The 24,547-nt window shown below is 42.5% G+C and overlaps 1 protein-coding gene across 2 annotated transcripts in view; it reads right to left on the bottom strand.

Annotated features, from left to right (window-relative positions):
- Positions 1-24,057, bottom strand: part of UBAC2 (UBA domain containing 2) — a 159,131-nt gene extending 135,074 nt beyond the window's left edge. The window contains exon 1 of one of the 2 annotated variants that reach the window (XM_007467221.1): positions 23,978-24,057. In XM_007467221.1, coding sequence (XP_007467283.1) covers positions 23,978-24,008 — 31 coding nt within the window. In that variant the 5' untranslated portion in view covers positions 24,009-24,057. The remainder of the gene's footprint in view (positions 1-23,977) is intronic. The other variant, XM_007467222.1, reaches the window with a different exon arrangement.
- Between the last annotated feature and the right edge of the window lie 490 nt (positions 24,058-24,547).

Below are 24,547 nucleotides of genomic sequence, written 5' to 3'. Positions count from 1 at the left end.
ACAGTGGCTGCATACTATTTTCACGACCAAGATGCAATCAAGGCTCCAGGGAATCTAAGAGCTAACGGAGCTCCCCGCCCCCCAGAAAACGGAGTCCCCACCACCTAGTACCCCAAATGTACTGGAAAGCACCGTGGTTGTGAGCCTGACCAACCTAAGTCCTAACGTGAGCAATTTCAGCCGGTTTTCCTCACCTGTAAAATGAAGATAAGAGACACTACCTCAAGAGTAGTGAGAAGTAAATAAAGAATGAATATAGGGAAAACTGCTCCAACCACCGCAATCACAATCCCAGGAGACTGGGCCTCCTTGGTGAAAGGCAAGCTCCTCCCTTATTATTCTGACATGACCGAAGATGGAGCGGAAGTGACAGAGGTGCACCTTGAAGGTTTCCTCCTTCAACTTGGACTTCACCGATCCTTGTGAAATGGGTCCCATCTTTTATTCATTCCTGCCTCTTCCTTGCTGCCTGCAAGATTCCACTTGCTGCCTGCAAGATTCCAAGGTTCATGGTCTCAAATCTCAAACTGACACTCTCCACTGACCAGCAACGCTACTGCTCTTCTCTAGTAAGTGTGCTCTCTCCTCAGACCTTCCTGCTCCACACTCCCAATGGCTTACATGTCACCATATGAACAAATGAATGGTTTGCTTTGGTATTCTCACTCATATCTCTACAATTAATAAGCACCTACTACTGCAGACCATGCATTATCCTAGGTCCTGGGGTATAGCAGCAAATGATGGACAAAGTCCCTCCCCTTGTGGTACCTACAGTCTAGACAGCAGAGAAAAGAAAATACATAAAGCAAGGTAAATATCATGTCAGATACAAATAAATGCTATAGAAAAATTAAGCGGAGTAAAGAGCGAGGCTGTGTTACCCACCATGGATTTCCTGCTCTCTTTTCAGATAAAAGATAGGACTGCTACCCACCCACACCTGCCCCTAACTGAAGTGGCATATGGCAATGTGACTTGCTTTGGCCAAGTCAACATAATAGATGTCACTTCCAGGCAAATACTGGAGAGCCAGTGAATGGCCTTTCCCTTGGCCAATGATCAAGATGGTGGCTATGCTACGAGCCGGACGCCAGAGTTCAAGACAATACGGAACAGGCCCTGCCAGGCGACTCACAATGGAGGGACGCCAGCAGTAAGAAACAAACCTTGTCATTTCAGGTCCCTGACATTTTAGAGCCGTTTGCTACTGCAGCATAACTAGCCTATCCTGGTTTAGGGGAAAACATAGCGCCAGTGGGGAAGGAAGGGTGCTCTTTTTCATAGCGTGATTAGAAGGCCCTCTGACAAGGTGAAATTTGAGCAGACACCTGAGGATGTGGGCCTTGCAGATATCTGGGGAGCAGTATTCTTGGCAAGGAAAAGAGCAGGTCCAAGTGCTGTGAGACAGGAACACACTCAATACGATCAAGAAACAGTAAGGCTGCCAAGGCAGCTAACAGCAGAACAAGCGAAGAGCAGAGGCAGGATGTAAGGTCAAAGAAGTCGAGGAGCAAACAGTGTAGAACCCTATAGGCCACAAGGACTTAACCTTTCCTTGGAGAGTGACAGGATGCTCTTGGGGACATTACAGAAAGGAATAACATGATCAGACATGTTTTCAGAGGATCGCTTTGGTTGCTAAATTGAGAAGAGATTACAGGAAGGCAAGCATAGAAGAAAGGAGACCAGTTAGGAGGCTATCATAATAATCCAGACAAAAGATGACGATGGCCTGGACCAGGGTGTTGGGTGGGGCTAGTGAGAGTGGTCAGAACTGGGGTATGTTTGGAAGGTACAGCAGGCAGGATTTGCTGGCTAACTGAGTATAATGTATGGGCAAATGGAGAAATCAAAGATGACCCAAAGTTTTTGTTGCGAGCCAGTAGAACTGTTGCCAGATCCTAAGATGGAAAATTCTGTCACCCTCGCCCTTACCATGCCTACAAGATCTGGGCCCACCTTGCAAACTGTCCCCTAACCCCCATCTCCACCCCCCACCTCCTAGGGCTCTACCCTTTATACCACTGCTGCTCAAAGTAACTAGTCCACAAGCTGTTACCAGTCCAGAGTGAGAACAGAACGTGAACCAACACACTATGTCCTGCAGGGAGGAAGTCCTGCTATGAAAAAAATATCACCTGTACTGAACACGTGCTCTGCTCAAATGTCACCTTATCTGTGGATACTCCATGTAATTCTCTATCCCCTTTGTCCTGGTTTATTTTTTCACAGCACTTATCAACAACTGACTTATTAATAGTGATTCACCAAATCTATGATTCAAACTGACTGTAAGATATACCATTATTTTAGGTGTTACTAAAAAAGAAACACTGCCAAATAATTCTAAGATGGCATCAACTGTAAAGTACAACCCAATATTAGAAACGCTAAAATGTGAAAAAATGCAAGTTGGCATCAAGAAATACATTTCTCTGTGTATTGTCCATCTCCCCATCCTCAGTCCCCACTAGAATATAAGCCTCTTAAAGGCAACAATTTTGTCTGCATATGTTCACTGCTGCAGGATCCCTCATGCCTATAACAGGATCAGGTCCATAAAGGCAGTCAACAAGTGTTTATCTAATGAAAGGTGACTGATATATAAGAGATGCTCAATAAATACTGGTGAAAGCAACCCAAGCACCCATTGATGGATAAGTGGAGAAACAAAATGTGGTATATCCATAAAGCAGAATATAATGAATTATATTCAGTCTTTAAAAGGAAGGAAATTCTCACATGCCACATCATGGATAAACTTTTTGGGCATTATGCTGAAGGGAATAAGCCAGACACAAAATGATAAACACTGTATGATTCCATTTCTATGAGGTACCTAAGGAGTTAAATTCAGAGACAGGAAACAGAAAGGTGGTTTTGAGGGGCTGGGGGGAGAGAAGAACAGGGAGCTGCTTAATGGGTACAGAGTTTCAGTTTTGCAAGATGAAGAATTCTAGCGACAAATGCACAACAATGTGAATGTGCTTAATGCCATGGAACCATACACTTAAAAACGGTTAAGATGGCAAATTTATGTTATGTGTATTTTACCACAATTAAAGACTAAAAATAAATAAAATATTTACTGAATTAATAATGGATCCTATTTATACAATCATTTTAATTCTGTCTAGGACTAAACCCCTAAAAATACAGACCTGATTACTTAACTCAGATAACACTACCATTAAGTCCTCCTCTTAAGATGAGCAAAAATCAGACCCCAAAACCTATGAGGAAAGTAACAGATAATATACAATGGTCCAAGAAGTCCCACATCACAGGTCAAGTATACAGTATTACTATGGACAGCAGAATTTACCGATTAACTCAAGATCTGTACATTTCGCCATATGAAGTTTACCGCAAAACAAACAAAAAAAGAACTTTAAATGATTATTAAATTCTAGTTAACAACATGTATGCTTAAGTGTTTAGAGATAAAGTGACTACAACTTACTTTGAAATCCACCAAAAAATAAGACAAATTGATGAAATAGAGAACGGATATTTAATAAAGCAAATATGTAAAATGTTAATTGCAGAATCTAGGTGGTAGGTATATGGTGTTCATTATAGCATTCTTCAACTGTGGAGGTGGGCAAATAGTGAATCACAGAATATGAGAGCTGAGATAAGACTTCAAAATACATGAAGCAAAAACTTATAGAAACAGATAAATCCACAAATATAGCAGGAATCTTCAGCACTCCTCTCTCAGTAATCAATAACACAAGCAGACAGAAAATCAGTGCCATGGACTGAAATGTCCCCCGCCCTCCTCCAGATTCATATGTTGAAGCCCTAACCCCCAATTCGACTATATTTGGAGATAGGGTCTTTAAAGAGGTAGTTTAAGGTTAAATGAGGTCACAAAGGTAGGGCCCTAATCCAATCTGTTCTTATTGGAGAAGGAAGTGGCACCTGGGATGCACACATACAGAGGAAAGACCATGTGAACACACAGGGAGAAGACACCTACCAGCCAGGGAGAAAGGCCTCAGGAAAAACCAAACTTGCCAATGCTTGGATCTTGTATTTCCAGCCTCCTGGCCTCTGAGAAGATAAACTTCTGTTGTTTAAGCCAGCCACCCACGCTGCCACCCACGCTGTAATACGATGTCATATCAATCAGTAAGAATATAGAAGACTTGAAAAACAATATCAATTTGACCTGATTGACATTTATAGTATACTCCACCCAACAGCAAAAAATTACACATTTTTTTCCAAATGGATAAGGAACATTCCCCAAGACAGACCATATTCTGGGCCATAAAACACACCTCTATAAATTTAAAGAAATTAAAATCATACAAAGTACATTCCCTGATTACAACAAAATTAAACTAGAAATCAACAACAGAAAGATGGATGGAAAATCTTCCAAATACTGCTGATCCCTGAACAACACAGGTCTGAACGTCAAGGGTCCACTTACATGATTTTTTTTTCAAAAAGTACATACCACAGCACTACACAATCCATGGTTGGTTGAATCCGCGGATGCGGAACCATGGATATGAAGGGCCAACTATAGAGTTATACTCGGATTTTCGACTGCATGGGGGTCAGCACTCTAAACACCCACATTGTTCAAGGGTCAACTGTACTTGAAAATTAAACAACATACTTCTAAATAATACCTGGGTCAAAGACAGAGTCACAAGGGAAATTAGAATATATGTTAAATAGAATAAAAAGTAGTACAACCAAGCAAAATTTGTGGGCTGCAAATAAGGCAATGCTTAGAAGGAAATTTATAGCATTAAATGCTTATACAAGAAGAGAAAAGGTCTCAAATGACAATAAAGAGTACAAGCTTTAAAACACTAGAAAAAGATGAGCAAACTAAACCCTAAGCAAGCATACGGAAAGACAGAATTATGAGCAGAAATCAATGAAATTGAAAACCAAAATATAATAGAGAAAAATCAGTGAAACTAAAAACTAACTCTTTGAGAAGATCAATAAAATTGATATACCTCTAGCATGACTGATCAGGAAAGAAAGAGAAGACACAATTACCAGTATCAAGAATAAAGGAGGGGGGGGGCTTCCCTGGTGACGCAGTGGTTGAGAGTCCGCCTGCCGATGCAGGGGACACGGGTTCGTACCCCAGTCTGGGAGGATTCCCACATGCCGCTGAGTGGCTGGGCCCGTGAGCCATGGCCGCTGAGTCTACGCGTCCGGAGCCTGTGCTCCGCAACGGGAGAGGCCACAGTAGTGAGAGGCCCGCGTACCGCAAAAAAAAAAAAAAAAAAAGAATAAAGGAGGGGACATCACTGCAGATGCCATAGACATTAATAGGCTAGTAAGGGGATGTACAACATTGTGAAATGCACTTAATGCCACTGGACTGTACACTTAAAAATGGTTAGAATGGTAAATTTTATGTATGTACTTTTATCATAAATAAAATAATTTTAAAGGATAATAAAGGAATATCAGAAACATTTTAGCCAAAATTTGACAACTTGGATGAAACAGGCAAATTCCTTGAAAGATGCAATCTACTTATCAAAGTCAAAAAGAAATTTGAACAATCCTATAGAAATGACGAAACTGAATTCATAGTTAAAAGTCTTCCAACAAAGAAAACTCTAGGCCTGATGATTTCACTGAAGAATTGCACCAAACACTTAAAGGAAAAAGAATACCAATCCTACATAAACTCTCCCACCACGTAGAAAGGAGAGAACACTTCCCAATTCATTTTATGAAGCCAACATTACACTGATTCCAAAAACAAAGACGTTAAAAGAAAACAAGAGACCAATATCTCACACCAATTTGCTAATATTTTGTTGCAATATTCTCAATAAAATATTTGCAAATTGAATCCAGCTATACATAAACAGGATAATACATCACAACCAAGTGAAGTTTATACCAGGAATACAAAGCAAATCAATGTAACTCACTACATTGGTAAAGAAAAATGTACTGCACAACTCTATTCACATCCTGTACAATTATGTGCTTATTCTATGAAACCAATTTTTGTCCATTCATGAGACAAAACTGGTCACCTACTGCTGTGTAGTTAATGACAGGTTATCCCTTTGATCTAACCTTACTCCTAATACTATCCAACATTTATTGAGCACTTGGCAAGTGCAAAGTCGTCCCATTCACAGCACCTCTGCTCAAGATGTTCTCCCCACATCCAGCCTGTCCTCATCACTCGGTCCTCATTTCAGACAGCATCTCAGAGTAGCATTCCCTCATGACTTTTTATTTATTGCAGAGCACTTTTCACTATTTGAAATTCCTCTTTGTTTCCTTGTCCGCCTCCCTCATCAGAATGTAAACTCAATGAAGGCGGGGTCTTGCTTGTCTCGCTCACTACTATATATTTCTATACCCAGGACAGTATCGGGCATATAGTAGTGTTTTAGTAAGTATCTGGTGAAGGAAAGGATTCTATGAGGTAGACATGACCCTCTCCAAATGTACAATATGAGAAAACTGCGACTCAAAGAGTGAGTTACCTGTCTGTGATCACAAATGACTCAGCCTGGGTTCCACTTAAAATAAAAGGCAAGACAAAGACTAGCCGGCAGGTAGTTTATTTTGGAATGTGGTTCCAGGGAGCAGGAGCGAGGGACACAGGGAATGAAACACAGAGAGAGTCAAAACAAGGATTCATTACGAAGCTGGCCACCTCTATGAGTTACAGATGTTTCTGTCAAGTACTGAGTCCCCCAGGATTTTCTAAGAAGCCTTGTGAATGTATCTCAGAACCATCACCCAGGGAAGAAACAGGAAAGCATTTTTATCCATCATCCCTCAAACGTCTAGAGTGGCCACAGAAAAGAAGCCCCAAGGGAAAAACAGAGAAATAAGCTTTACCAAATCAGACCAGGTTACACCAAACAAAAGTATAGAAATACATGGAATAAGAGGTGAGGCTGAGGACACAGGAATGCTGTTCAAGAAGAGGTGTCTGATCTAATGGCCAGGGAGTGGAAGAACAAACCCTGACAATTTGACTACAAATAAAACTGCTCCCTATGCTGCGCGGCCACAGAGCTCCATGGTCCAAAGGGACTGTCACCTGCATGGTGGATTTTAAGTGAAAGACATACATAGTCACAAACAGCAATAAGAGAAATCCAAGTGGTACCCTATGTAACAAAAGTAAATGCACTTGTGAATGGAGATATAAAAAGACGGCAGTCTGGGAGGGTACAACACAGAGTGGTGGGTACTTATTAAATGTTAAACTGATCAAAAGTTTAAAAATTATGTATAAACCCTCTGATCCAAAAAAAATCTACATCTAGGAATTTAGCCCAAAGTAATTATCACAGATATACACAAAGATTTTTGCTACAAAGACGCTCATCACAGCATTGTTTATAATAGTGAAAAAACTAGAAACATCAGTGTCCAAAAGGAAAATAGATAAATTATGTTCTATCCATAAAATGGAATAATACTCAATTTTAAGAACTAGGCTGTAGAAAAATATTTCATGCTTTGGAAAGATGTTCCTAAATAGTAAGTGCAATATTTCCAGTAGCATTATTATATATTGAATAATGCTTTTAAAAAAATAGTTCATAAATACATGGGTTTTTTAAAAGCACCTATCAAAATATTAACAGTGGCAATCTCTGAATGATCTGTTCATGGGAGGTTTTAAATTTTTATGAAAATATTTTAAGACTTAGAAAAAATAATTTTGGTTTAACTAGTTACTAACTCAGTTAAAAGTTTCATTAAATCCTTACGCAGTGAGATAAGGCAAATCGCTAGCAATCTGCTGGCCCCCCATGTGAGTGGAGCCAGGAAGTGGTTCATACATGAGGAACCCAAGCAGTGATCAAATGGAAGGTTAAAAAATGTCACTTCTTTACAATGGGTCCTTCCACTTTTGAAAATAGGGCTGTAACAAATGTTGAGAGTGACAGACAATGCATTAATCTAAAAGTAAAAATGCAAAACATCTATGGTAAAGACAACATAAAACACCAAAGTTTAAGGTGTTTCCTTTTGGGTCATTCACCTCTTTGGTATGACTGCAGTATGAAGCCATCTCTCTGTGGCAAAGAATAGCAATCAGGCTATGGTGACTGCGTATTATCCTAAAATAATTATTACAGTATATGTGGATTACTTTATGCCAAGCGCTGTGCTAAAAAAAGCACTTTCTGTGTAATACCATCTCAGTGAATGCTTATAGTAAACCTGAGGCAATACTTAGTTCTATCTGAATGTTCCAGGTGAAAAACAGGCTAAGAAAGGTTAAATAACTGGTTCAAAGTCACAACTAGTTAGGCTGAGATCTGGACCAGTTCTGCCTGACTCCAAAGAAAAAGTTTTGTAATATATAACAAGGAAATCTGGTATCTTTATATCATGGTCCATATGGTCCAAAGGGATTTTCACTCTTACTGTTTTCAGTACTTCACTTGTATCTTCTTGGTTTTGCTCAAAAAGTTAAACATAGAATTACCACATGACCCAACAATTCAACTCCTAGTTATATACCCAAGAGGACTGAAAACAGATATTCAAACAAAAACCTGAATATTCATCGCAGCATTATCCTAAGAGCCAAAAAGTGGAAACAACCCAAATGTCTATGAACAGATGAATAAACAAAATGTGGTATATCCATACAACGAACTATTAGTCATAAAAGGACACATGCTAGTAACACACGCTACAATATGGAAGAACCTTGAAAACATTACACTAAGCAAAAGAATCCAGACTCAAAAGCCACATATTATGACTCCATATACATGAAATGTCCAGAATTTAAAAATCCAGAGACAGAAAGCAGATTAGCGGTTGTCAGGGGCAGGGAAGGGGAGGGAATGGTGAGGGACTGCTTAATGGGAACTGCGTTTCTTTTTGGGGTTGATAAGAATGGTCTGCAATTAGAGAGTGGTTGGTGATGACTGCACAACAATGTGAATGTGCTGTTAAGTCAATAATTGTACACTTTTAAATGGTTACAGTGGTGAATTTTATGTTATGTGAATTCTACCTGAATAAAAATATGCATCTTTTAGGTACTAAAGGTACTAACCACAGGTCTTGCAAAGCTTAGCCATGTGGGCTGTTACAGAAGCATTGTAGCTGAGGAGAGATGCAGGGGGTGGGGATGGGGGGGGAGGAAAAGGCAGTAACCCAGCAACTCTGCCCATCCCCACAAGTCAAGGTGTCAAAGTATACTCGTCAAAAACCCCAGTGTGGTTCACACCCCTGGAGGAGGGGCTGCCATATCCTACCAGATCATTTTTCCTATTTCTGACTACTCAACTATTTGGTAAACTTCTCAGGGGTCCCACAAGAATGGGGTGATCTGGTGTTTTATGAAGTCACTTCCTTAAACTTTTTCATCAAAAAGGGGCTAAACCAACGTGTGTAAGTCCATGAAAATGCAGAAACCCGTGCACTGCGAGGGACACCTACTGCATCCACCTTGCTTTACTCTTCAGGCCTATGAGCTTCCTGGAAGGAAACCTGATGAAACACACCCTCAGTGACCAAGTGCGTTCTGGTGACCATCTCCACAAAGACATCCATAAAACTGCCCGAGAATCAAAAGGTTCCCAAGTTTATTTTTGTGACAGTCAATTACTTACGATGCTCTGAAGTAAAACACTGTAAGCCATCCATGAACCCGCTGCGGTTCCTAACACGCTGGGGAGAATGTGAAGGCCCTGGGCATCTGCTACACTGACCACTCCTCACCCAACAGGTGGCCCGGGGGCCTGGCTTGGGAGGGCAGCCCGTGAACACTTGTCACTGGACCGACACTTGTAAAACTCATCAGGAAAATGAACAGGAGAAAAGGCTAGGAAGTTTCCAAAAAAGAACTCCGAAAAAAGGCAAGAAAGAGGAAGATTTGCCCTCTAGAGACAAGAATGTATTCTATATCTAAAATATTCAATAGTATGAATTAGGGGGAAAAAAAGAACGAGCAATAAAACTGAAAAGGGAAGTTCTAAAACAGAGCCGAACATAAAGGCTCGCGACGCCAGAGAAAAGTGTGTCAGATCTGCCTGTCATCAACAGTGGCAACAGGCTCCTACACTTTAATTTTAGTCCTGCCACTATGCTGGACACTACTCGGGTTTATCCTTCTTAGGGAGATTTTATACAAACATAAAGCCTTTCCTTAAGTGTAAAAAAAAAGGTAGTCATTGTTAAAAGTGCTAATTAGGGCTTCCCTGGTGGCGCAGTGGTTGATAGTCTGCCTGCCGATGCCTGGGACACAGGTTCGTGCCCCAGTCTGGGAGGATCCCGCATGCCGTGGAGTGGCTGGGCCCGTGAGCCATGGCCGCTGAGCCTGCGCGTCCGGAGCCTGTGCTCCGCAACGGGAGAGGTCACAACAGTGAGAGGCCCGCGTACCGAAAAAAAAAAAGAAAAAAAGTGCTAATTAGACAAGGAATACAATAAAATGAAGTAATAATTTTAAAAGCCAAAAGAAGTAAGAAAATTATAAATGTTACACATAAATAATGATAAATTATTCAATGGTAGGAACAGCTCTGAAAAAGTGAATCAGAAAACTTGTTTAGACAAGCTTGTTCTAGACCCATGCGATAAACTGTAAGAGAAAAGAAAAAAAAATTTTTAAGAGAAAATGTGTGGTTATTGGGAAAAAAAAAAAAAAAAAAAAAAAAAGATCTTTTGTAAATTCAAGTGCCTAAGGAGGCCAGGCAGGTAGCAGTGAAACAGGGGAGGTAGGTGGCAGAAAGCATGTATCAGTGGATTTTTGTCACATAACAGTTCAGCCCTGGTGCGCCAGATCATCATCTCAAGAGCTAAGAGGAATCTGGATTTCTGTCTCAAAGACACCAATTTTAAAATGTTGGAAGGTGACTCTCCTCCCACCCCCGTACCCTCGCCACCAACACACAGCTCAAACAAAACACATCTGTGCGGTCTGCCAGTGTTCAAAGTCTGGCCTAGAGAATCATCACTGAGGTGAATGCCTATCAGAGCAACGCTAATTTAAGAGAAGGCTGAGTCGTAAAGACCAAGGCTGGTGAAGGTGCTGCCCTATCGGTAACAGCTCCAGGACAAACCAAGGATGGTTCTATATGTTCAAAGACCCTACGAATCTTTGAATCAACCAAAGTAGATTGACAAGCAAGGATACCGTACCTATAAAGACATACACTTGAACATCTGAGAAGATAAGCAGGAGAGGGAGTTACCTGTCAAGAGATGTTTAATGTAGACTAAACGGGTCTATTGGGGGGAAAGATGCAAACAAAACATACATCTGCAAGATGGAGAAACCCAAGTCTGATTTTAGAGTTTGATGATACAAGGAACCTCTTCCACTCCTGTCTGGTGGAAAAGCCTACTAAAATAGAGAACCAAGCTTAAATCCTTTTAAGTTTGGACCTGTACACGGCCTTTAGCACCTAATCCATTTGTGAGTAGAGATGCTACTAACATCTTTAACCACTGATGCTGAGACAGGCTGGTTGGTGGGGACAAAAAAACCCCACTTAAACACTATAAACACTAAAATTAATTCTAAATGGATTCAAGAATCAAATAAAAGCAATGAAACCAAAAAAACAGCTCAACAAAATTTCAGTTCAAGATGACAGGCTCCTACACCTGTCCACTTTTCCCCCTCCCAAAGTCATACTGAAATAAAAGGACCTTCAAAACACCAGAGAAATGCCTCCTTCCAAATAGTCCAGGGAACTAATGAATAAATACCAAGACCTGGAGAGGAGCATGAGCAAACAGAATTACCCAACAGAATAATTTACAGTATTTCTCAAACTTCAGTCAGTCCCATTATGGCACCACAATTTTTGTTATATCCCAGTGTTACCTGTCCTATTATTTAATATTTTTCTTTAAATCATCTTACTATGTTTTAGTTAAATAAATGTATTTTAAAGGAAACTTTACATCACTATAATAAGTGCAAAACGAGTGTCACTTTGTCATCAGTAGGTGGTAACTATAAAAATAAACACAGTTTACTAAATTCTAACTAATATTGTTGCTGCAGAAAGATCTGGGCTTGCCTCCTGTTCTCTGCGTTACCAGAGGAAACTAGCTGCTATTAGAGAGGTATTTCAGACTAGCAGCTAATTGAGACTTTCTCTTTGTTACAATCAAGAGGAAAAAGAACTGAAAAGGGAATTATTATCTTAAGTTTGTTTCAATGGCCCTCAGGGTTGAGCCCACATCCTGTTTAAACCATCCCCGGTATAAATGGCGCACGGTATAAATGGTGCACGTGCCTGCCGTGGCAGCTGGGCCAGGCCCTTCCACAAAACCCCGCCCCCAAGACACACTCCTTTGCATTTCCTCATACACAACCATTCATTTGACCACCCCAGCTGAAGAAAAGGCTTTGCCCCCAAAATAAAATCCGAGAAATGCTCTCCAAAGAAAGTGGCAATCTACTTAGGGAGGACATTGTAAGGGTCTGAGGGCTGAGAAAGACTAGAAAAGAGCTCGGGCATCTTCAGGCGCCCACAACAGATGCCAGCCTGGGTAATGTGGCACAGTGGGAGGCGGGTGGTAAGAGGAAGGGCAGCTTCACTCAGAGTAAGATTTACACAAAGACCCAAGCCCCCTACCCTGGCCCACAGCGGGGGATTTTCACCATCTTTGCCCGTCTCCCGCTCCCCGCCTCTGCACCCTATATGGAGAGCATATGCCTGTTCACAAGCTCTGCAAACTTGAACAGAGCCTACAAGGTGGCCCTGCCAGCCGAGGTTCGGGCCCCTTGGGGACAAAGTCCTACTCACAAATAAAGAGGAAACCCACACCAGCTACTTACAAATCCAATCTTTCACTATGTACAAGAATGGCCAAATGAGCATCCGGAAAGCTCACCCCCGTGTCCTCTGCACCAAAACGTTTACTGCAGGAGGGATGCCAGGGGACAAAACAGAAGACTCAGAGAAGAAAATGATGCAAGGGTCAAGAAACAACTATAATTGAGTGTGAACTTAAGTAGTGAAGAAATATTAAAAGAAATTAAGAGACTCCTTGAAGGAGCGCAGGTTTTCCGACCTAGGGCTCTGTCTTCTTCTACGACACCAATCACACACCTTGGTTCAACGATGCATACACAATCATAATAATGTACATATAGCTATTGTTATGATTTTCTATATAAAATCAACCTACAGACAAAGCATGGAAGGCTTAACTATCATTACAGAACAGGCTATAAAAACGCACAGCATACATAGAACACAAATTACGAACTGAGAGACAAAAAAGTACATGTTCTTGGGCTAATTTTCCTCATTTTCAGTGTAGTCTACTGACTGTGCCAAAAACTGATGAATCAAAAAATAAAGGGTTGGGCTTCCCTGGTGGCGCAGTGGTTGAGAGTCGGCCTGCCGATGCAGGGGACACGGGTTCGTGCCCCGGTCCGGGAAGGTCCCACATGCCGCGGAGCCCCTGGGCCCATGAGCCATGGCCACTGAGCCTGCGCGTCCGAAGCCTGTGCTCCGCACAGGAGAGGCCACAATGGTGAGAGGCCCGCGTACCGCAAAAAATAAAATAAAAAATAAAGGGTTTCGCCCATTGTTTAAAATTATAAATGTAACCACTACAAGGGGTAACCAAACCAAAACTAAAATGTGGAGAGGCTGGAGGTATGCAAATTCCTCATCTTTCATTATGTGGAATCTATAAGCACAACCAGTAGTTGACAAATCAATAAAGGCATAAATACATCATTTAAAGCTGGAATAACAGAAGAAACCAAGAGGAACTTAAAAGCGGCTGCTAGTGAAGAGAATTCATATTATATCCTTATATAAATTTTTACCATATGCTTATATTACTCTTATATTAATCACACACACACACACACACACACACACACACACAGGATTCATAAGCAAAAAACAATCTACAAGAATATTCTCCAAACTGTTCTGGGACTGAGAAGAAAGAATTTCACGTTTCACTTTCTCCTTTTCTGGGTAGGCTGAATTTGTACCAGCAGTATATATTACCTACATAATTAGAAAAATATAAGATACAAAAATATTGAATGAATATTTAACAGATCTCAGGAGGCCCAGGACTTAATAAAGAAAAGGATGAATTTGGCTAAATACAATTTATGAGCTAAATCCCTTTATTTTAATGAAAAACTTTATATGAGAAAAATTTCATGAATAAAATTTAAAAGCAACTGACAAGTGGTTAAAATATTCGTAACACATACCATGACAAAAGCTAGTACCCTTAAAGGACTTTTACTAATCAATTTAACAAAAACAAAACAAACACTAATACTCCAATAAAAAAAAAAGGGCAAAGGACATAAATAGTCAAATCAGTTCAAAAATATATTAAAATGGCCAATAAATATGAAAGATGAAAATAAGTTCACTTTCCCAGGCATTCAAAGAAATGCAGATTAAGACAATGAAATGTCATTTTTCAATCACTCAATTGGCAAAAATCATTTTAAATTATCATACTCATGTGTTACAAGAGTTTGGTGAGAAAGATATTCTCCTAAACTGCTGAAAAGTGTAAAGTGACACATCCTTTCTGGAAGGATTTGGCAATACAGATCAAGAGCTTAAAATTGTTCCTATTCTTTGACACTATATTTCCACGTTTGTGATCATTTCTTTAGGATGAAGTCAAAGATGTGATCAATAACTTAAAGACGTTCACCATAACATTGTTTAAATGGGGAAAAACTGGAGAAAAACATTGAAATATAACACGTTGTAATACTTCAAAGTCATGATTCTGTATCTAAAAAAATGTTAGGGGAGCACAACAAAATGTTTATTTATTTGAATGCCATGTCTATATAAAACGTGTGTGTGTGTGCCTGAGAGAGAAAGAATACACAGGTAAGAGCCTGTACAGAAAAAAATCTAAAAGAATGAGCACTAAAATATCAGTGATGATTATTTAGGTGGGAGAGTAATGTGTGACTATTCCTTTCTATATTACATATTTGTGTAATATTTTAATTTTTTTGGCAGCAAGCATGTTTCAGTTTTGTAATAAGGCAAAACAAAAAAATGTTAAAAGTCATCTTTGAACATTATTAATAACATGGGGCAAATTCATTTAAGGTTAAATGAAAAAATCAGAATATGAAACTGTACGTAGCTCCAATTTTGCTTTTAAATCTGCTTACATACATACATATGAAAAAATTTACAGAACGCCAATATGTTAACAGGGATGAAATCTGGGTAGCACAGTGAAATGGAATTTTATGTTTCCTCCTTTTATTTCCCAAATTTTCTACAATGAAAACCATTCCCACTAAGTCTTAGAAACAAAGAGTTAATAAAAAGTTAAATTTCCTTGTTGCAAGGCCCATAAGCCTTGGAAGTGCTAATTTCCATCATCAATCTTTAAAAACAACGTTAGGGACATCCTGGCTTCAGAACTCTTTCCAAATATTAATACTGTGCTCTTTCCACTGTATCATGCTGCATTCAAGAGACTAAGGTAACATAAGCATTGGTAAATGTCTGAGAACAGTGGCAATATAACTTATAAAAATCTTAAGAAAAATGTCTGGGAAAGAGAATCATGATTTAAATGAGGATTAAATGATAATTTTCATTGATAATTATAATTTAAATGAGGGCTAAAACTTAAGTAATGTACAGCATGATGACCATAGGTAGGAATAATGTATTGTATACTTGAAATTGGCTAAGAGAGTAGATCTTGAATGTTTTCACCACACACACATACACACAAAAAGATAACTGTGAGGTGATGGATATTTTAATTACCTTGACTGCAGTAATCATTTCACAATGTATGCAAATGACAAAACATCACATACAACATGAATATATAAAATTTTTGTCAATTATATCTCAATAAAGCTGGAAAAAATAAACTGAACAATAAAATTTGGGGTTTAAAAATAAAACAATTTTTTAATTAAAAAAAAAAATTGTGGGCTTCCCTGGTGGCGCAGTGGTTGGGAGTCCGCCTGCCGATGCAGGGGATGCGGGTTCGCGCCCCGGTCCGGGAAGATCCCACATGCCGCGGAGCGGCTGGGCCCGTGAGCCATGGCCGCGGAGCCTGCGCGTCTGCAGCCTGTGCTCCGCAGCGGGAGGGGCCACAGCGGTGAGAGGCCCGCAAACTGCAAATAAAATAAAATAAATAAATTAAAAAAAAAAAAAAAATTTTAAGCAGCCCTGCACAGTACCAGTGTGTTCTAGAAAGCACACCTCAAAAATGCTGGAGTAAATTACTTATGAGATACTCTTTATCAGGTTGTATTTATTAAAATTCCATAGAAATGCAAGTTTTATAATAGCTTGATTTAAGGTAGGTTCTGCCTGAATGACTAAAACTGATACTGCCACAAGCTGAGAATGGAAAAAGTTGGAGAAGTTAGATAATAACTTGACTAAAGGGAAGAGAAATATAATAATAATAATAAAGGAAAAAGAAAAACGTGCAAATAAAAACAACAATAGTGCATTAGCTCCTACAGAAAGATCCTAATTAGGACATAAAACATCTCTAGTAAAAGCAAAATTGGATCTTGGTTCTGCTTTAGGAAGAAAGAGGGAGACTCACAGACTGAAAGAAGGAACATGGCGGACACACGAGGAACCAGCTGCAGCAGTCACAAGGGGGGCAATAAAAAGCAACTTGCCAGGACCCAGAATAAGTGTTCAAGGGCTGGGAAATAAGCTCCACTGCTAAGCAGAGCTGCTATACTCATCATGAGCCTACGAATACCCCAGTGGTCAAGACAGAGAAACGGGCCTAGTGAGTGAGGTGAACACGTGACCCCTGAGAGCGGGGTACCGGGGTTTCTAGAGAGCAGAAGGAGAAGCCATGCTGACCACTGAGATAAGAATGCATGACCAGGGCAAAGAATCAGCAATTCCAGCAAGCACAGGTGGACCACAGGCCAGAGGAACAGTGGGGTCATCTTTCAATCAGTCCAGCAGTGTCCTCAAGCAGGCCAAACAGGCCCTAGGTGGAGGAAACTGTAGGTGGACCTAAGTTCCTAGGAGCTATGAAAGACACCAAATAAAGCCCACCAGCATAACAATGCATCCCCCCCCAGGTCCGGGGAGCAGCCAGAATGGGCGCCTCCCAAGAGACTCTAAAAAGCCCACAGGACAGAGTCAGCTTTAACCACGTACCAGGCTCAGAAAGCCACGTAAGAACAATCCTAGTTCCTCACTATTCCTTCTTCCTCCCACCCCACCTTATCTAGAACCCAGTAAGGTCAGAAACAGGAAACTGGGGGGTCAGAGGGGACACAAAAAGACAGAAGCCAACTATACCACTTTCTTTGACAGCAAGTGGTTGCCAACTACAAATCTTAACTGGGAGAAAGAGGGAGGAAAAGTCCTACCTTTGAATGAAGGCTGAGTGTTGATTAATACACTGAACTGGATACTTTTAATTTTTATATTGAGCCTATGTTTTGTGACTTCTTTTCCCTAAGATCATTGCCACTTGAATGCACCTTTTGTCTTTCACCTAATGAGCCATATGCTCATTAAACAGCTGTTGAATCAATAACTTGAAGAGCGAATAAAAAGTCATAAGGCCTCTGACGCCTTCTCATAAAAGGAAGGCCTGATGCCTTCTCATAAAAGGAAAAAGCTTTCCAAGCTGAGTGCATTTTAAAGAGATGGTGAGAGACAAAAATAAAGATTTATTTTAATCTTCTCCCACAAGTTATGTATTCAACACACTGAGTACATACCTAAAGAAAGAATATATCAATCAGAACATAGTTTGGTCCTTCCTGGGAGCACAACCACAGCTGCACTGGGAAACTGCAAAGTGTCCATTTCAGGATGATGCTGGGGACAGAGCCTTCAGGCTCCGAGGCAGGACCCAAAAGCTGAAATGAAGGGGGGGTTACAGACCCTGAATGACCCACCAGTCCTTGTGGCTCACCCATCTCTAGAGCGAAATGAATGTCCTCACCATAGGCTGCCACCGCTGGACCTCGCATTCATCAACCTCCCCTAACTGCACCTGACTCTAGGCTCCCTAACTAATGTTTTGAATCAAAACGAATTTCACTCAAGGGAAAGTTCCAGCTCATTTGAGAACTTTACTTTTCACTCTGACAAGTCTGTACTGGTTCCCACCTCAGGACTGTGTGGCTTGAGTTAGCATGATATCCTGGGTACTGACAGCCATCTGAGTCTTCAAAGGGATGACTCCAGCTGTGTCTCCCTGAGACTGCCAGCTGTCCATCCCAACGGTCGACTCTATTTCTACTCTCTACCTCTGGTTCACTCCGTACCTCAACAAAAATAGGTTTTGGCCTTAATAATCCACTGAAACTACTCTTCTTAAGGTAACAATAACTTAATGCCAAATCCAGTAGACCCTGAGCATGTGAAAAACTACGTAGATGTGGTCAGGAGATATGAAGAAAAAGTCAAAGAACAAGGAATTTTATAAAGATACAAACTACTAGGTGTAAAATAAATAGGATACAAGTATGTAATATACAGCACAGAGAATGTAGCCAATATTTTATAAAAACTTTAAATGGGTGTAACCTATAAAAATATTGAATCACTATGTTATACACCTGAAACTAATATAATATTGTAAATCAACTATACTTCAATAAGAAAAAGAATTTTAGAAAGAAGTGTTCATCAAGGCCAGTGTGAGAGAACATTCCACTAAGATAAGGACTGAGAGGCACCCATCTGATCTGTTGACAAGGAAGTCCCCGGTCACTCGTTCTCCGTGGTGTCAGGGGTGGGGGAGCAGAAGCAGGCTGCAGTGAGTGGCAGGCCACAGCAGGTGACCATCAAAAAACTGCTGATTAACTGCAGAGGGCTACAGAGGGAAGGGAAGGGAGAAAGGGAAAAAAGTGAAGACATCGTTCAAGAAGCTTGGTTGGGAAAAAGAAACAAAGAAACGGTCAATTGAGGGAGGGGTTATGCTTCTGTAGTTTGAAGAACAGACCCCAAAGAAGGATCCAGTTAAAAATACTTAACCCTGAGTACTTACTATGGCAAAACTCTAGGAGTTTACACATAGTAAATCTTTTAATCTTCACAAACCACCCAATAAAATAGGGAATAATATTATATCCTTTCCAGAGATAAGGGATCTGAAGTACTCTGGGGGTCTCTGAAGAGCCACAGGAAAAAGCATGAGCTTCAATGCATGCCAGGCAAAGAGAGAAGGAGGGAGTGTCACTAGAAAAGGCAGCAAGGAATGAGTTAAGAATAGGTGGAGAGTGGGCCTCATTCTTTTAGATTGGAAAACAAGGAACTAAGTTCACATGCCTGAAAACCCTTACTCATCCCTCAAAAATCAGCTCAAACATCGCCTACATTAGGAAGTCTCCTCTAACAACTGTTAAAGTGGGGATACAAACAAGTTAGCGAGAGGACGTGCCCAGGTGATGGCCCTTATATTTAACTTGGGTTAAGAGTGGGAACACTCTTGACCATGACAGGGGAAGTGCACAGGGAGACAACCAAATCCAAGAAATGTAACTGAGCAATCGTGCCGAGGACTCAGCTTGGATCGGACACCACACATTAATACAAGGCTGGCGTTTTGCTGGGAGAGAGAGCAGGACAGCCGAGGGTCTTGATGGGAATGCAATGGGGGTGATTAACTATGGTCTCCAGACTGGATGTGGAAGATGCCAGAAATGGGCTGTAAACTGGAAACAAGGGGATCAAGAGTCTGGTGATCAGAGTCACCGTGAAAGAGTGCGACTGCAGGAGTTTGTTTACGAGGGAAGAGGACGAATCAAATTAGTTTGGGTGGAGACAGCTCTCTCCTAAAGGAACACCCACTTCTGCCTACTTTGCTGTCTGCTCTTTCTCCACCACGCAGTACATACTGGACTGGAGTTGCTTAAAGTTCTGTCCTCAGCCTTCTGGCTCTACTCGCTGCTTCCAGCATCCTCATTCACATCCACAGCGTAACTCCCACCTAACAACCCATGGCCAGGCCAGCTCCCTCTCTCCAGATGGCCCCTGGGTATCTCCCACTGGACTTTACAACCCCCTGGACATTAAACATCTTTCCCCAGATGAGCTCCTCCCTCTCTACGCCCCCTGCCTCTGTGAACAGTAACACCACCTGTCTACCCCAAGTCACCTTCAACTCCTCTCTCTCCCCCCCAGTCCAATGGGCTTGACTGACACAGCCTACGTGCCTGCACATCTTTAGAATCCCTCTTTTCTATCCTGTCCATTCGCACTGCTACCACTTTCACTGGGGCTGTCAGCATCTCCCACTGGACTCTAACTGTTCTCTGGGCCCCTCCTGCTGGCCACCCTGTTGCTTGACCTAAGTCTGTCCATTAGAAGCTCTCCCTCGATGTTTTAAAAATTCAGATTTCTGATTCCAACATTAGCCCTTCTGGATCTGACTCTCTGGGAATGGGACCCAGGAATCTGGACATTCAGAAAGCTCCACAGCTGCTTTTGTGTGGCCATACCACAGGCAGCATATGGAAAACACTGCTCACATCCGCAACAATAATCTGTCTTGCCTGCCACAGCAACGTGAAGCCTTTCCGACTAGCGTTCTATTAGATTTTCACCTTCTTCTGCTCCCCGGACTCTGCCCTACCATCTGGTCCTGGCTGTGCTCCTGAACAGGGGCAGCTGTTGCCACGCCTCCTCTTCTCCCACTTCATGTTCCATCCCCAGCTCTCGACTCACCGGCCCTCTGAATGACGTCACTGCACACCTCTGTGCAGAAACTGCTCCCTTCAGCTGTAAGCAACAATCCCCTCATCACCTCCTGCCTCTCGGCCAGGCCCTGCCCAGGCTCTGTCCCTCATAGAGGCTCTCCCCCCACTTGCATGCCTGACAAAACTCTTACTCATCCCTCAACATCAGCTGAGATAGCGCCCACACTGGAAGTCTTAACCATGCCCCTCCCCTGCCCAGCCCACGGCTGCCATAAACCCGCAGCACCCAGTACAGAAGCTGTTTCATTTTTTTTTTAAGTTTTCCCCCACTAGACACAGAACTCCTTGAGGGTGGGACCTATACCTAGAATACAACAGACACACAATTAATGTTGGTTGAGTCCATGTTAGACTGAATACACTGTGAAGTGAATAAGTCATGGGAACACTTACTAACAAATGCAAGAAATGATACATCTGTTATTCAACACGTAATTGAGTGGTAGCATTCGTCTCTAAGCAAGGGTCTAAAATAAGGCATGAACACGATTCCTATGCACTTTTATCCAGTCATAATTACCTGACAGGGCAGAGAGCAATACAGTTTCGTAGACATGGTCGCAAATGCCCTTCTCTTGATTTACTGCCCTGGCAGCACCAGCTTTCTTCAATACCTTGAAAACGCCCTGCTGTGCCTGTTTGAGAGTCTTTGTGCTTGCTGCTCTCTTTCTGCAAGATGCACACTTTTCAACAAAAACTGACAGGTGGGTTCCTTCACGCCATTTGGGTCACCTTCCCAAACATCTTCGCTGACCACACCTGCTAAAGCAGCATCCTTAGCATTCTTTTAGCGTCCTGCTAAAGTCCTCCATAACCGCGGTCTATGCCACTACCCTCAGATTTTCTTCACGACGCTTATCACTATGTGAAAACACATAACTTACTTATTGGATGTTGGTCTCCATCCTGTGTACCACTTTATCCTCTATACACGAACAGTGTGTGGCTTATGTGGGTAGTAAACAGACACTTGTTGAATAAATAAATGAATGAGTGAGAGAGGGAGGAAAGCAAGTATAACACAAATACACTATCTACTAGTCACAGATGTGGGAAATACGCCAGTGGTAGGAAATGGCCAGGATTTTTCCCTTAAAAAGAGAACGTTATTCAGCATCCCTGCGGGCACTGCTAGGCAGATTATTCATCCTCGGGACACTTACTCAGGATCAGAACTCTGAGTTACCAAAGGGCTACACAACTTATCTAAAGGAAATCACTTCCCTCTCAGTGGGGCGCACTGCAAAGAAAAACTTCAAAGCAAGGTAAATTTTCCCACCCAGACTTGCCGAAAGACCAGTCTTGGAAAACCAGTGCCTAAACACCACTGTAAGCTCTGCAAACACTGGGACCAAGACTTGTCTAACGTCGCATTCCCAGCCCCTCGCAGTTTCCGAGATGCTCAAAATGTTTGTTAAATGAGCATATAAGACATGGACTTCTGAGGAATGGCCATTCCATCAATTCTTATGCTGTGGATACATTTATTTTAGAAAAAGGGCAAGACACCTAAGGAGGAGCCTTTGGCCTAGGCCTCTCCCTGGGTAGCAGTTTGGCTCCTAGAATTCAATACTCATCAACCATGTGCCACAGGTAATCACATATTACTACCTTCCCCAGAGTCACCCTGTATCAAATCTGAATACACTTTGCCAACATAATAGCTAATACAGCATAGTAACCAGTAACAGATTTTGCTTGCCTTTTTAATTCTTTAATGTGTTTTGGTCAGCAAGGAAGGATAGGTCAAAATGATGAAAGAAAACAAATAAAATTGAAGAATTCTACCATTAATTTCATATCCACCAGTGTATGGCTCACAGATGCCAGGAAAATCACACCACCTTTTGACTATCAGTTTCAACAGTCATGTTCTTCTAAAGGGTAGTTTGGGGAAGATTAATTACCTAGTAGTTGTAACATACTCTGAGGCCAATGCCTGAAAGACGCCATAAATCAAATTAAGTATGAAACAAGGGAAATCACAAATATTAAACCCACTTCAGAACCTGAGGAGTTGAAAAGTGAGGAAGATTTATAATTATGCCTGTTGCCCTGATACTAACTTACTCCCAGGCTAAGATATGTATTCTCAGAAAAAGATTCCTAACATTCACAACAGATCATTAATATTTGGAAATGTCAATGGCCTCTGTACTCAGTAAGATTAACTTCACATGTATAGAGATATGAAGCGTTAACAGTGACAAGCAATTGCAAAAATTATAGCTATTCAAACAATTCACTGTTGCTGTATCAGTGCCTAATCTCAGCGCTGTTAACATACAGTCCACCTTATCAAAAGTCAATTAAGCCATTTCAATGAGAAAAAGGAAGTCGTTTAAAAGGCTATATAGGGCTTCCCTGGTGGTGCAGTGGTTGAGAGTCTACCTGCCGATGCAGGGGACACGGGTTCGTGCCCCGGTCCGGGAAGATCCCACATGCCGTGGAGCGGCTGGGCCCGTGAGCCATGGCCGCTGAGCCTGTGCGTCCAGAGCCTGTGCTCCACAACGGGAGAGGCCACAGCAGTGAGAGGCCCGCGTACCGCAAAAAAAAAAAAGAAAAAAAAAAGGCTATATATATTTCTCTGCCCTCTATCTGCTGACACTCCACAGCTGACACTCCAGTAAAATTTAGCAACATCCAGCAGCAATGTCTCTGCTTTCCTGCCAAACCAGTTCCAAACTTCCTTCCACTTTCAAGTACTTTAATCAGTTTTTGTTTGTCTAAAAACTCCTAAGAGAGACTGAGGAGAAAAAAAAAATCCAAGTAAAACTAAGGGGTCAGCTCCTGAAGCAGAGGTTGGAATTTGCATCGGGGGGAGAGCCAGTTCGGTCCCTCTGTAGCCTAAATGAATGGAGCAAGGTGACTGGGAAGGGAGCAGGCTTCCAGCATCGCTTCCACCCGGACAGCCTCTTCTTTCTAGCTGGCAAACCTGCCGCTGAGGGCAGGGGGCCGGGCCATAAGACCAGGGCAACCCAGCCCGACCCTAACTGCCCAGCCCACCTACAGCAGCCCCAGGAGCATCTGAGCATCGCACCTGGGGCTCACAGGTGGGGGGCTGGGGGCTGACTCAGTCCCCACTGACCCCTCCAGGCTGAAATGGGGGCGGTGTCCGCTGCCCCGCAACGGGCTAGAACTACCAACGTTCCGGCACAGGGACGGCAGATCGACCCCCAAACCGCCTGCAACCCCGAGAGTCCCCGCTGCCCCCAGCCTCCTCAAAGAGGTACCCAGTGTGGTGTGTAGGGGCCAGCCAGGATGGCGGCGTCCGGTACTCACAAAGCCCACTGGAACCGGTGCTGGTGAACATGGTCCAGCCGGACCCAGAGGCCCCGCGGGGGACAGGGGGAGGGGAAGCGGAGGTGGAGGGAAGCGGGGACCGCGCAGGCGCACTCCGGCCGGGCCGACGAAACCAGCAACTCGACTCCACTCCAGGGGCCGCCTGCGAACGGCGCGTGCGATGCTTCCCTGCCCCCACTTCCCTTCCGGCCGGGGAAGGGAAGTGCGTGCGAAGCGAAAGTGGTCCGCCTCTCCGGGTTTTTCCGACAGCCGCGGGGAGCCTTGGAAAAGGAGCGGGAGGGCGTGGGAGGAGCGGGTGTAACTCCTGGGAGCCGCACACTAGTGCTTTAGCGCCGCCACTCGCCCTGTGGAGCCACCAAAGCAGCTAATTCCTCTGCAATGCCGGCGCGGTGATGTACCTCGCGACCTTTAACCTCTCCCAGGACTGCACGCCGGGTGCGTTCTACGCATGCTCAGTCTTTCTGGGCCGTCCCGGGAGCTGGCTCCCCGGCTGGCTGTTGACAGAACTGTCTCGAGTTCCGGTGCCCAGACAAGTGCAGGAGAGGCAGC

The sequence above is a fragment of the Lipotes vexillifer genome, unplaced genomic scaffold, assembly GCF_000442215.2.
Source record: "Lipotes vexillifer unplaced genomic scaffold, Lipotes_vexillifer_v1.1 scaffold291, whole genome shotgun sequence".
Classification (NCBI taxonomy): Eukaryota; Metazoa; Chordata; class Mammalia; order Artiodactyla; family Lipotidae; genus Lipotes; species Lipotes vexillifer.
This window is presented reverse-complemented; position numbering and strand designations above follow the sequence as displayed.